This window comes from Hyla sarda, chromosome 6, assembly GCF_029499605.1.
Source record: "Hyla sarda isolate aHylSar1 chromosome 6, aHylSar1.hap1, whole genome shotgun sequence".
In the NCBI taxonomy this organism is placed as follows: domain Eukaryota; kingdom Metazoa; phylum Chordata; class Amphibia; order Anura; family Hylidae; genus Hyla; species Hyla sarda.
This window is the reverse complement of record NC_079194.1, coordinates 185,434,809-185,448,491: the sequence shown is the minus strand read 5'-3', so window position 1 is coordinate 185,448,491 and position 13,683 is coordinate 185,434,809. Positions and strand designations below refer to the sequence as shown.

At 39.4% G+C, this 13,683-nt stretch overlaps 1 protein-coding gene across 6 annotated transcripts in view; it reads right to left on the bottom strand.

Annotated features, from left to right (window-relative positions):
- PIEZO1 (piezo type mechanosensitive ion channel component 1) overlaps positions 1-13,683 on the bottom strand; it is a 279,916-nt gene that overhangs the window by 91,874 nt on the left and 174,359 nt on the right. For all 6 annotated transcript variants that reach the window (XM_056526058.1, XM_056526060.1, XM_056526061.1 and 3 more), the window contains 5 exons: positions 4,628-4,750; positions 3,764-3,806; positions 2,660-2,825; positions 1,039-1,219; positions 457-670 (listed from right to left, as the gene is read on the bottom strand). In XM_056526058.1, coding sequence (XP_056382033.1) covers positions 457-670; positions 1,039-1,219; positions 2,660-2,825; positions 3,764-3,806; positions 4,628-4,750 — 727 coding nt within the window. The remainder of the gene's footprint in view (positions 1-456; positions 671-1,038; positions 1,220-2,659; positions 2,826-3,763; positions 3,807-4,627; positions 4,751-13,683) is intronic.

Genomic DNA, 13,683 nt, shown 5'->3' with positions numbered 1-13,683 from the left:
ACCAAAATGCTGCTTATTTTCTATTAAAAAAAAAAAAAACACTCCAGAGGGAGTTCTCTCTACTTGTGCCATACAATAAACTTCTCACAGGGTTTAGAATTATTGCTGTAGATTTATCATAAAATTATATTTCTGTAAACCTTATGTTACAAATGTCAACATCTAATTAATATTCTATTCAGGGTAAAGTTGTAAGTATCATAGAGTCAGACCATGCAACAGTTTTCTATATAGCTGAGCAATTATGGATGTCAAAGAGCAACAGTATCCTGACAAAAGAAGAACAACATGAAAGTCTGTATGTGGTACATAGCTTCAAATATATTTCAAACATATAGAGAAGTGTCTGGACTTAACAAGCATGTGTTTTGGAAGTCTCTGACATGTTTTTAACAAGTATGGAATAAACAAATGATTTTGCCTTCAGTTTTGGAATCACACATCTTTTACACATACCTTGCCCACAACTCCAATGGAGGGAAAATGTTTTGAATGAATGGAGACTGGTAGCCATACAGACAGATAATGTGACCACCCGCAAAAAAGCCAACCATGACACTGAGGGTGTTTAAACCCACATAGCTGATGGGGAAGTGACATGCCCACCATGTGCACAGGCCAATAAAGGCTAAATAATAGACAGCCGAAAAGCCAGAAGGCACAGTTATGCCTGTAAAGAAAAAAAGAAAAATAGAATGCATTAGTAGAATATTAACACTTTTTAGTTTTAGTTACAGATAAATAAAATAAAAAAAAATAAAAACAAAGCTGTTTGTTCCACAGAAAGCAAAGCAAATCCTCATGGGTGATTGTAGCCAATTACAGGAGGGAAAAAAACCTCCAGTATTTGCAGTCATATTTAGGTATAAGTTATTATAGAACTTAGGAAGTGACTGGTGCATCAAATGTAATATGCCCTCAATCACTTTTTCCTAGTAACTATCCCAACTAAATTTCAATAAATATTTTTTTTTCAACATAGTCTTTCCCACATTGTATATATAGATGCTAACCATGCATGCAGTGTAGCCTCAGTACCTGCCAGTGCCAGCAGCAAGAGAGCCAGTGATTTTCCTATGGCTTCAATTAGTTTGTGGGCAGCCTCCCTGATCCGTGAAGTCAATACCCCATCCTGTGGGGCCATCTGAATGCCCTCATTATCCTCTTCTTCCTCAGGGTCTTCACCTCCAGCCATTTCTGCCTTGTGTTCCTCTTCTACCTGATTGAAGAATGAGAGGGATTGGGAATGCCAAGCCATCATATTAGTCTTTCAGTAGAGATATGTATTTTAAACACAAGACAGCCTGAGAATTATTCTTAATATAATTTCTTAACAAAGTACCCCTGATCACTGGCTTTCTTTCTGGTGGGAAACCCAATGATCAGCTGTAAAGTTTGAGAAGCCCAAGATAAGCATTTACTTCCCCTGTCATGCCTCTGCTAGGGAATTGAAGTGTTACATGGCCTGTCATGCAATGCACTAAAAGTAGAGGATGTTAAATCCAAATTGATCTGGATAAAAGATGAGGGTGCTGAGCAACGGTTCTATTCTACTGACTTAAAATTGCCTAACATGCCATTTAAAATTGGGGTTTTAATCCAGAAAGCCATTAAAGTTAAAGAAAAATAGGGCAGAGAGTTAAGTACACATTTCAAGAAACTCTAGGCTACAAAAGTCAAACCAGAACATGTACCTACAGATTTCTAGACACCACACTATGCCAACATTATTACATTGTCAAGAACAACAGAGGATTCCATTCTTTTCTTAATCTAACAGTGAAGGACAATGATAACCGCTCAGCCTCGGCATTACTGATGAGAGAGTTAGCAATCTGCACAGTTCTTGGCATACTATGGAACTAAGTGAATTTCCAGCACCCTTTAGTCACACAATACAAATCTAATTCCACTCTGGCGTCTTTTTAGAACTCCAAGTCCTGACCCAGCGTGAAATGAGCCAAATGGCCATACTATTATACCCTTGAGTAAGCTTTTATTTTAAGAACAGACGAATAAAGAAATACACATTGTTATATATATTTACATACACACACATATATACACTCTGTTGTGGATCACACAGTGTTAAAACAGAAGTGCATCTGCTCATATTGAATAGCCAAGGTGATGGGATGCTAACAGTATGGGAGGTCACATGGCTGGCACAGCTAATCTTGCCAGCCTTGTGCTGCCAACATCAATGTAAGTGATGAGATAGGGCAAAAAACAAGATTGGGAGTTCCTCAGGATCTCAGCACATGCACAGAGGGTGATGGCTGTGGAAAACGCAGAGGAAAGGAAACTAAAGAATTGGGGGGGAGGGGCGGTGGGGGTCAAGAGAAAAGTGAACAGACAAAATTAAAATATATATAACAGTGAAAGACAACTAAAGTAAACAGTTCTGTTACACAGTGCCTGCTGCATGATCCCACACATAACCCAATCCTGGTGTAGACAAGCTGTAGCTGCCGAGAACAGAAGATGGTTAATAAATCAGGACATGGGGGTGTAGAAAATTATATAGTACGGAAAGGTTGGTATAAAAACCCCTGGAGAAGTGAGGTTAGAGGAAGTGCGAGGGCGTCATAGACATACAGCAACAAGACAACATTGCCAGCTTTTTGACTCATATTCTGTCTAGTTACATAGATCCCACCTGCTCTGTGAAGTCTGTTGACCTGCTAAGCCTTTCGCGTGGTGTCTGAGAGTTCTGCCGCCGCACCAAGCGATTGCACAAGCCGAGGCATATAGCTGACACCAGGAACATACCAATATCTGGCGACACCATTCGCACTGTATTGGGGATGTCATAGATATCCAACCTACAGCAAAGCAAGAAAAATCTTTAAGACACAGACAAGCAACATGGGATGGAGGTCTTAAGAAACACTATGTCTGACTGATTTGAGATTGATCTCCCACACCTTAAAGCATACCTGTCAGATCCCACAAAAAAAAAAAAACAACAACTTTTAAATGTTACTCAGTACCTCATCCTGATCATGTACATGTAATTGTTATGTCTCTTTCACCAATATTTCACTAAAAAAAAACAACATTACAACTGCTCAATGTCTTTTCCATCATGTCAAAGGGAGGCATACTTGGAGTTATAGTTTTGCAACAGCTGGCGGCACATGATTGGCAAAACTCTGTGTTACAGTAGTGTTACTGCAAGCTATGTTCCTCCTGCAGCCTTGTCAATCAGCCATCTCATGTCTATGACAGTTGGACACGCTTATGCTGCTGTAGGACATATCCGTGTCCCAGGAGGTATGGGGACCCTTAGTGGTGGGATTTTCAAAGGCAGTTTTCTTTAATTAATAAAATGTGAATTATTTTTTAAAGAAGTATATTAGAAAAACTAATGTTTTCCCAGATGTACAACATATAAAATGTTTTTTTTTATCTGACAGTGAATCCAGGGATCAACAAAATAACATTTTTAAAGATTCCTTTTCCAAAGCAAAGAGAAAATGTGAAATGTTAATAAAATCAGTGTGTGTGGGCTGACACGATCAGGTAAAGGGGATGCAGAACAGCTGAGGTTCCCAGCTAACTAAGATTTACTTACAATCTGGTGGTGACAAGACTTTGTTCCTATTATACAGTAGTTGTGAACAAGAGTGCCAGGCAGAGGTAAGCAGGTACAGGAGACAAATAAATGCCTAATCACCCATTTTGTTATAGATGAAACAGAGAAGCTGATACTTATGGGGCTGTATTTAGTAGTGTGTATGGACAAACACTGCACACATACCTGGTGACACCAACATGGCGGGCGAGAACTTCCCAGTCACTGCCTGGACAATTAAAACAAAATAATGTTTAGTCACAAAACAAAGTGAACTGCTACCTAGAGAAATCTGTGTGATATGTTGTAACTACAGAGGTGCTCATACTTAAAGGGTACCTCCCATCAAATAAACTTTTGATATATTTTAGATTAATGAATGTTGAATAACTTTCCAATAGCATGTTAATGAAAAATATGCTTCTTTCTATTGTATTTTTCCCGATCAGTCCTGTCAGCAAGCATTTTTGACTCATGCTGGAGTCCTAAACACTCAGAGCTGCCAGCCTGCTTTGTTCACAGCCAAACAGGCTGTGAACAAAGCAGGCTGGCAGCTCTGAGTGTTCTCCTTTGTGAACAAAGCAGACTGGCAGCTCGTAGTGTTTAGGACTCCAACAAGAGTCTGAAATGCTTGCTGCCAGGACTGGTAGGGAGACCCCTAGTGGTCATTACTTCTAAGTGGAAAATTAAATAGAAAGAAGCATATTTTTTAATAACATGCAATTGTAAAGTTATTCTGCATACATTAATCTATAATATATCATAAGCTTTTTTGATGAGAGGTACCCTTTAAGTGATCATTGACACCTTTAGCTCTGAGAAAGTAACATCCTTCCTCTTTCTACAGAAAAGTGTTAACGTGTTACAGAAATAACATTTTCCTAAATCTACCTACAATAACAGGTGCTTTTGATAAAATGCTTTTACAGCTCTTCGTTCACAGTCCAAATACCTAGCCAATAACTTCATCAACAGGAAGAATCCCAAAATCTATAGCTCCAGCTTTACCCACAATTTATCACCCCCAGCCAAAGTTTTTGGAGAACGTACAGTTGTGTCCTAGTAGGTCATCCAGTCCTGGTACTGTATGAAGGCAGAGTTGAAATATAAGATGTGAACACATGAAGATGATGCTGATGGCCAGGAGCGATTTTAAGAGACGGCCAGTATGACCTATGGGTGAAAAGCAACAGATATCACTAATATAACAGTGTACACAGGCAACTACTGTTCTACATATTTATGCATCTGGTCAAAGTGAACTTTAAACTAATAACCTTAAACCTTATTTCAGTGAACAAACTGAAAGATGCAGTGACAAATTTTTGTTTTATTCATCTACATTTTGACCTACATCCTACAACATAGTAAAGAAATAGGTTGCTCTAAATAAGCTTGAAATTATTAAATCTATTTTTCTAAATAAACCATTGTGACAGCTGCATTTAACAAAAATCTAGAGGCGTTGTTCAGTATAAAAAAAAAATAATAAAAAACGCTGCTCCTTTTTTTGCTAAAATAGCACCACTTTGGTCCACAGGTTGTATGTAGTATTGCAGCTTGGTCCAATTCAATTCAATGGATCTAAGCTGCAATACCAGGCACAACCTGTGGACAGAAGTGGCGCTGATTTTGTAAAGAAGTGAAGTATCATTTTTTTAATACTGGACAACCCCTTTTAAGACAACGACGAAGAATATAAAAAAACACAAAATAACATTAAAAGTAATACTACTGAGAAGGGTAAACCTAATGAAGCAGCACACTATCAATCTAATAATATTCAGCCCTATTTTTGTCAGCATCATTCTTAAATCATTGGCTACGACAATTACCACACATACACAGCACTGCTGCATGCAAATTATACACACAGCACTGCTGCACACACCTCACACAAGTCCACTACACATACAGCTCAACTTCATAAATCACAGCGGCGCTGCCCCCACATACAGACAGCTGTGCTACACCCACATTAAAACATAGATTTTTTTTACTAAAGACCAGTTCCTTAAAGGGGTTATCCAGGCAAAACCTTTTTTATATATATATCAACTGGCTCCGGAAAGTTAAACAGATTTGTAAATTACTTCTATTAAAAAATCTTAATCCTTCCAATAGTTATTAGCTTCTGAAGTTGAGTTGTTGTTTTCTGTCTAACTGCTCTCTGATGACTCGCGTCCCGGGAGCTGTGCAGTTCCTAATGGGGATATTCTCCCATCATGCACAGCTCCCGGGACGTGACATCATCATTGAGCAGTTAGACCGAAAACTTCAGAAGCTAATAACTATTGGAAGGATTAAGATTTTTTAATAGAAGTAATTTACAAATCTGTTTAACTTTCCGGAGCCAGTTGATTATATATATATATATATATATATATATATATATATATATATATATATATATATAAGTTTTGGCCTGGAATACCCCTTTAATACCTAGAAATTACTATTTGACTGTGTACTGGCATATGGCTGATAACATGCCTTAGACCTGTGGTCTTCAACCTGCGTACCTCCAGATGTTGCAAAACTACAACTCCCAGCATGCCCGGACAGCCAACGGCTGTCCGGGCATGCTGGGAGTCGTAGTTTTGCAACATCTGGAGGTCCGAAGGTTGAAGACCACTGCCTTAGACTAAAGTCTGCAAAACCCACTACTGCCGGCAGGTTGGACAGGCTGTCAAAGCTGTATGGTGGCTTCCCAACTCTCCACAGACAGATGATCAGAGAACAGTCTTGCCACAATCTAGGCTGTTTACGGCATTATAGCAAAAGAAAAAGAGAAAGAAAAAAAATCCCTATATCTTCAGGAAAAACGAAAGGCAAGTGATTAAACTACCTACAAAGTCCATGATGCATACAATGCAATCTCTCTCTGTAGCCCTTCCTGTATGGCATTTGTCATGGTTTAGGAGCTTACCTGAAGAATGAATACTGTATATATTGTATCCTACATTTGCTTTAGATGTTTACACACTCAGCTGATCAGTTTTTACATAAAGCTTAAGATCTAGTGATATTAATGACCCCATTTGTATAAGTTGCCATTTGACTTCCTCATACTCTTTTTCTGTAAAAGGTCAAAACATATATTGCTGTTCATCCAACTTCCATTAGGAGTGACATAGATTTTCCCAAAGTCCTGACATGCAGATGTGCTAAGTTATATAGCAATACTAACCAAAGCACTAGGTACGTTTTTCACATAAGATACTAGGACAGCTGTGCGGAAACCCATGTAATGGCACAATACTGCCAGATAAAATGTAAAAAAATGTATGGATTTAGCAAACTTTATTATGGTGACCCAGCTTTCACTAAAAATGGAGAGCACTTCACTACTAATATTATTGGTTTAAGTTGGAGTATAGCAGTTGTAACCTGCAGGGTGTTCATGCACAAATTACAATTCAGCACTATTACATAAATGAGAATATAACCTTTATGTATGAAGGATCAACCTTTAATTGTATTTTTCTAATGCATTTGGAAAGTCTTTAGGTCATTTTACTGTTTTAATGGTTTCACATCAGGCCTTAAATTCAGTTGATTGAATAGGATTTGGAAAGAAACAACCATCTATATAAGGTCTCACAGCTGACAATGCATATCAGAGCAAAAACCAAGCCATGAGGACAAAAGGACTGCCTGTAGAGCTAGAGCTCAAAGACATGATTGTGTGAAGGCACAAATTTGGAGGGGGTACAACAAAAGTTTCCACTGCACCGAAAGCTCTGAAATGCACAGTGACCTCCATATTTGTTAAATGGAATCTAGGCAATGGGGGGGGGGGGGGGGGGGGAAATGCCTTGTTAGAAGCGGACAAAAAACCCAATGGTCACTATGGCTCCAAAGACCCTGTGTGCAGATGGCAGATGCTTCCAGAAGGTCAACAGTTATTGCAGTACTCCACCAATCAGGCTTTATGGCAGAGTGGGCAGAACAAAGCCTCTTCTCAGTAAGAGAGACATGAAAGCCCACATGGGGTTTGCCACAAATAACCTAAATTACTTTAAGACGGCAAGAAACAAGGTGCTTTGGTCTGCTAAAACTAAAATTTTACTTTCTGGTCTTGATTCTAAGCGACATGTCTGGATCAAACCAGGCACTGCTTATTACCTGCACAATACATCCATACAGTGAAGCGTGGTGGTGGAAGCACCATTGTAGAGGTGTTTATTTCAGCAGCTGGGATAGGAAGGTTGTTAGGGTTGAGGAGTAGTGTTGAGCGGCATAGGCCATATTCGAATTGGGGAATATATGGACGAATATTCGTCATATATTCGCGAATATTCGCATATTCGTAATATTCTTGATTTATTTTTGCATATGCGAAAATTCGTGTATGCGAAAATTCACATATGCAAAAATTAGCATATACAGAAATTAACATAAGCGAAAATTCGCATATGCAAAAATTAGCATATGCAAATTTTCACATATGCGAAAATTCGCACACCGGTCTCACACAGTAGTATTAGAGCCTTCTTTACACCACACAAGCTGGAAGCAGAAAGGGATGATCACTGTGATGTGTACTGTGAAAAAAATAAAATAAATAAATAAAACGAATATTCGTAATTACGAATATATAGTGCTATATTCGCGAATATGCGAATATGCGATATTCGCGAATAAAATTCGCATTGCGAATATTCGCAAGCAACACTATTGAGGAGAAGGTAAACCGAGGAAAAAAAATTCTTTAAGAGGTTGTAACAGGATTAGAAAGCAGCAGGTTTCTTCCAAAAACAGCACCACACCTGTCTTCAGGTTGTGTGTGGTATTACAACTTGGCTCCAATACCAAACACAACCTAAGAACAGGTACGGTGCTGTTTTTGGAAAAAAATCTACTTTGTTTTTTATTCCTGGATAACCCCTTTAATGAAAACCCATTCAGAGTGCTCAAGACCTTAGACTGGCCCAAATGTTCACCTTCCAACAAGACTGACCCTAAGCACACAGCCAAGACAACACAGGAGTGGCTTAGGGACAACTCAATGAATGTTCTTAAAGGAAAACTGTCAGCTTGCTCCCCCTCCACTAACCAGTGGTATTGGCTGGTAGTGCGGGGGACGCTGATTAGTTTGATGCCTACATTACCCCGATCTGCCCCGCCGTTCGGCCGAAATCTTTGTTTTTCTCTATATGCTAATTAGGTTCTTACTGACACAGCGCCGCTTGTCCGCAGCTCCACCCAGCTCATCTATATATGTCTCCTCGCTCCGCCTCTCCCTCTTCTCCACGACCTGTAATGAAGAGGGAGAGACGGAGGGAGGGGAGGAATATTGATGAGCTGGCCGGCGCAGTGGACTAGTGGCACTGACGTTAGAGTGCCATTTACCCCACCTGTGCCAGTTAGCACCTAATTAGGTGGTTAGTGCGGGGAAGCAAGCTGACAGTTTTCCTTTAACAGGCCCAGCCACAGCCCTAAATTGAGAGAGATTGATAGGACCTGCAGAGAAGAATGGTAGAAAATCTCCAAATCCAGGTGTGCAAACCTTATGGCATCATTCCCTAGACGACTAGAGGATGTAAGCACTGCCAAAGGTGCTTTTACTAAGTGATTAGTAAGGTGTCAATGCAAGATTTTAGTTTTCCTTTTCTAATAAATTAGCAAAGTTTTCTAACATTCTGTTTTCACTTTGTCATAATGTGGTATCGAGTGCAGAATGATGGGGAAAACTCAAATTTATTCTAGCACAAGTCTGCAGTATAATAAAATGTGAAAAAAGTGAAAGAGTCTAAAGACATTCCTAATGCACTGTACAATAGACAATACTCTTTATGAATATTCATAATCATCTTCCTGAAAAGGGCTACACAACCCCTCCTGGAAATGTAGTCTGTGTACTCATCAGCTGATTTCTGCAGGTCTGACTTCTGAACTTCAAAAGGTGATCATCTGTTACGGTGATTGTGGCTAGCCATTTATTTTTTTTATTTTTTTACATCAGTGTAACACAGCGGCCATTCAAATTGATGGTAGTCAATGTAACACATGGGCAGGCCATGCCCACGACAGCATAGGTTACTGATACTTAACACCTCTTCTCTGAATCAGGACAGAGGAATCACTTCTAACACCTGTATACTGTAATCTAATAGAATCTAGAAGAGGTCTTGATGCTAAAAATAAATAATGAATAATAACCTGCAGTAATGCAATTGTGCTTGTTTTTAAAGATTGTTTGCCACTACGGATCTGCTTTGGGTCTGGTACATCAAACATTAGGTATAAATAAGGATCGTGTGCACTACCCTCAATAATAGATCTTTAGCATATAAGCCTATTCTTTATAATGTGAAAAGTAAAATATTGTAGCATAAAGTATGACTTTTCTAGCATGAAGCAGTCATTTTTCCAGTAAATTTGAATTACTGGATTTAAAGGAGGAAAAACAATAAAATAGTGTAAAAATCACTAAACAAGCATGCATAATTGCACACGGTCCACAATCACCCAATTGTGTTATTTTGTCACAAGACTGTTGCCGTCAAGCCAAAGTAATCTAGTTAATAGGGAAATTTACCAATGGAAAACAGGCAATGGGGACTTTACAAATATTGTCTAATTTTCAGATGGTACAAACTTAAAGTGCATTGGGCACATAAAATATGCCTGTGAATCTGTACACACATTGCAGTAGGGCTTCACAAACCTGAGAGATGCCTCTCTCAGACTATATCACACTAATTCAGCGACAGTGCATGCTGGAAGCATTTGGGAAAGGCTTGAGGTATTGTGTGTGGCGGAGGCTGGAGGCATTTGAGGGAGGCTGGAGGCATGGTGTGTGTGTGGAGGGGAGGCATTTGGGGAGAATGGAGGTATTGTGTCTGTGTGGGGGGTAGGGGGCTGGAGACAGTTTCTGCAGTGAAGAGTTGTGGTTGGAAGAAATGGTCATAATGATCTAATAATATATTTACTGCAAAGTAAAATGGATCTCTAACGCAAAAACATGAAAACATTTCACAGAAAGCAAAACAACTAAATATACTAGAAATTGCTTTCTGCAGTTAAATCCCAAGGGCTGTGTCAAACATATGGGATGTAATAGACATTCTAGACACTGAAATCCCAAGGACAGCAACTCCTGCAGCAGCACATATGGGAAAGATGTTCCTGTTAAGATCGGATAGATGATATCAATTAACTATTTAGTTGCAAGGCCTATATAATACCAACTGCTCCCCCCACTGTTTATCTGTCCGCCTGTGGGACAGGTGGTGTCTGGGAAAGGGTTTTTCCCTTTTTGTCTCTCCAAATCCTTACTTGCATGGTCATGCTGGTGAGGAGTTAGATTCATTGTTACATTTTCTATGTTTTTCTGCCCTTCTTTGGCCCAACGGGACCTGGTTCACGCTGCTAATGTTAGTGTCCAGAAGAATTAATCAGAGGCTTTCACAGAAAACACATCTGGTGACTTTGGACAGCCAATGTTGTCCTCACCTAGATGGCCTGTAAGTTGATGGGACCAATGTAGCAAGCTCTGGACTGTCCACGGCCATTATTAAAAAAAAAAAGTTTATACAGTGCAGCATAGGCTATTAGAGAATAATGTAGAGGTTCATGAGTATGCCCTGTGCTTACCGTTTTTAGCTAATGTGGCAGGCATGGGTTTTGAGTCATGTTTGTTTCAGGTTCAGAGCAAAACTGAATTTGCCATTATTCCTACATTTCCCATCAATCCTCTGGCTTTGCAAAGAAAGGGGGTGGTTCAATTCACCTAATAACCTAAATACCTTGCTAGGCTCCAGTGACAAGAAGCCTAAACAGCTTAGACTCATAAATGGGTTGAGGTCAGATCATACTACTTTCAGTTTTGATGCATTTTCTTATGCTAAGTGCATTTTTTAGTTTTTTTTAGAGAAATAGTGCCATGAGTACATTAGCTAAATCCAAACTTTAACAGCCATTTGCCTAATTTGTAGTCAAGACCTTTATCTTAAAAGGATAACAATATGCCCAAACAGCCTGCACGAAAAAAAAATCCTCTACTTATCTTTCCTCTAGACAGGTTTTGATCAATTTCCCCCTATGTGCTTAAAACTCTACAATGAAAACTTGAGGAATTTTTTAATATACCTTCAATTTTCAATTCTCACCACCAAATTCTCTGACTGGAGTGTCTAGGCTGGATACATGTATATAAAGCTTAGAGCTTTTGGAAAGATTCGGTGTTCTGACCTTTTTTTATATAAATAAATCATTATAATTTTTATTGCTGGATATACAAAAAATGTTGATAAGCAGATTTATTAGGGGATCTATGTATTAATTGTCATCCCAGACACCCAAAATATGATTAGTATAACCTACAGTCTCCAAATATAATGTGACAGTAATGTACACCTCATAACAGTAAGAACACAGACATGTTACAAGCCTGCTTTACAGCTTGATCCCCTGTGTTGATTTTCCTTACATATTTACAGAGACCAGAGGTGTGGAGTCTTGGCAGGAATTTAGAGCTGGGGTTCTGAGCCATATAAAACTATATTTTAAGTAAAGCAGAAAACTCAAGTCAGTATTTTTGGGTCAGTAACCTGCTAGTGATGACAGCTGGATGGTGCCACAGTAGCTCCAAGTACAGAAAGGCATTTACTATCTCAGAGTAAAATTAAGTCCTCTACCTCGTAAAAGGGAAAGAAAACTTACCTAGGCGTCAACTGAAAATGCACAATCATAGGGTTTGATTGATAAGTTAATACCAAGAAGATTAACAAGCTGTACATCTGCAGATGTCAAACATTACACACCTTATAGGCAACATAACCTACAATTAAGTTTTTAATATAGCTTACTTTAAAAAAGGTAACTGAAAAATAAGAGGATCCAAGCATCCAGATGCCTAGTGATCAAAAGTAATCAGTTGTATTCAACAAAGGAATCTGGTAAGTAGTGTTTATTCTTCTACAGTGCCGCCACAATATTACATGGCTTCCTTTAAAGGGGTACTCCGCTGCCCTGCTTCGGAAGCTCCGATCCCCAGCGTCCGGAAGTTTATTGTTCCGAACGCTGCGTGCGGGCTTCTGTGTTCAGGGCCGCCCCTGGTGACGTCACGCCCGCTCTCTCAACGAAAGTCTATGGGAAGGGGGCACGACGGCCGTCGCGCCCCCTTCCCATAGACTTTCGTTGAGGGGGCGGGCGTGACGTCACGAGGGGCGGCCCTGAACATGGAAGCACGCAGCGTTCGGAACAATAAACTTCCGGACGCTGGGGAGCGGAGCTTCCGAAGCAGGGCAGCGGAGTACCCCTTTAAAGTGTACCTGTCAGATCACCCAAAAAAACAAAATTGTTATATGTTGCTCAGTATTTCATCCTGATCATGTACATATAGGGGGAGATTTATCAAAACCAGCTTCTTTCATTTTTAACAAGGCCTCTTCAAAATGAAAGAAGCAATCTGATTGGTTGCTATGGGCAACTGGGCAACTTTTCCTCTGGACAGGTTTTGATAAATCTCCCCCTATAATCTTTATGTGCCTATGCCCAATATTTCTCTTAAAATTCCCTTTATGAGATAACCACTCCCCCTCCCGCTCTCTGCACTGGTAGCAGTAACCCTTTCCTTTCTGGTTTTATGCTATTCACAAACACACACACAAGCTGTGTGCCTACAGCTTTTGCAAAACTACAGCTCCCAGCATGCCCACACATCCTTTTGAGTTGTAGTTTTGCAACAGCTGGAGGCATATGATTGTAGTCCCTCTGTATGACACACACACATTCACTTCATATATTCATTGATATACACATACATACATATATATCCACACATACATACATGCAGGGACACTTCCATTTTAAACAAATACATTTTCTATTCACCAGCTGCAGTGTGTTTCTGGCCCTCTCCCCCTCCCCTTCTCTTCACACAGCAGACAAGTAAACACAGGCACAATTTTAAAATGGTTAGTATAAATAAAAAAAAGTGTTCTAATGAATCATTTCAAACTATCAAAAAAATTAAGAAAATCCATGTGGTATTAATTGAATTTTATGTGAGATATTTGCATAATTTTATCCTTTTATGCATTTGTGAATGTATGAAGAGCCCTTTGTGTGTCTTGTTATTATGTTATCTCTTGTAT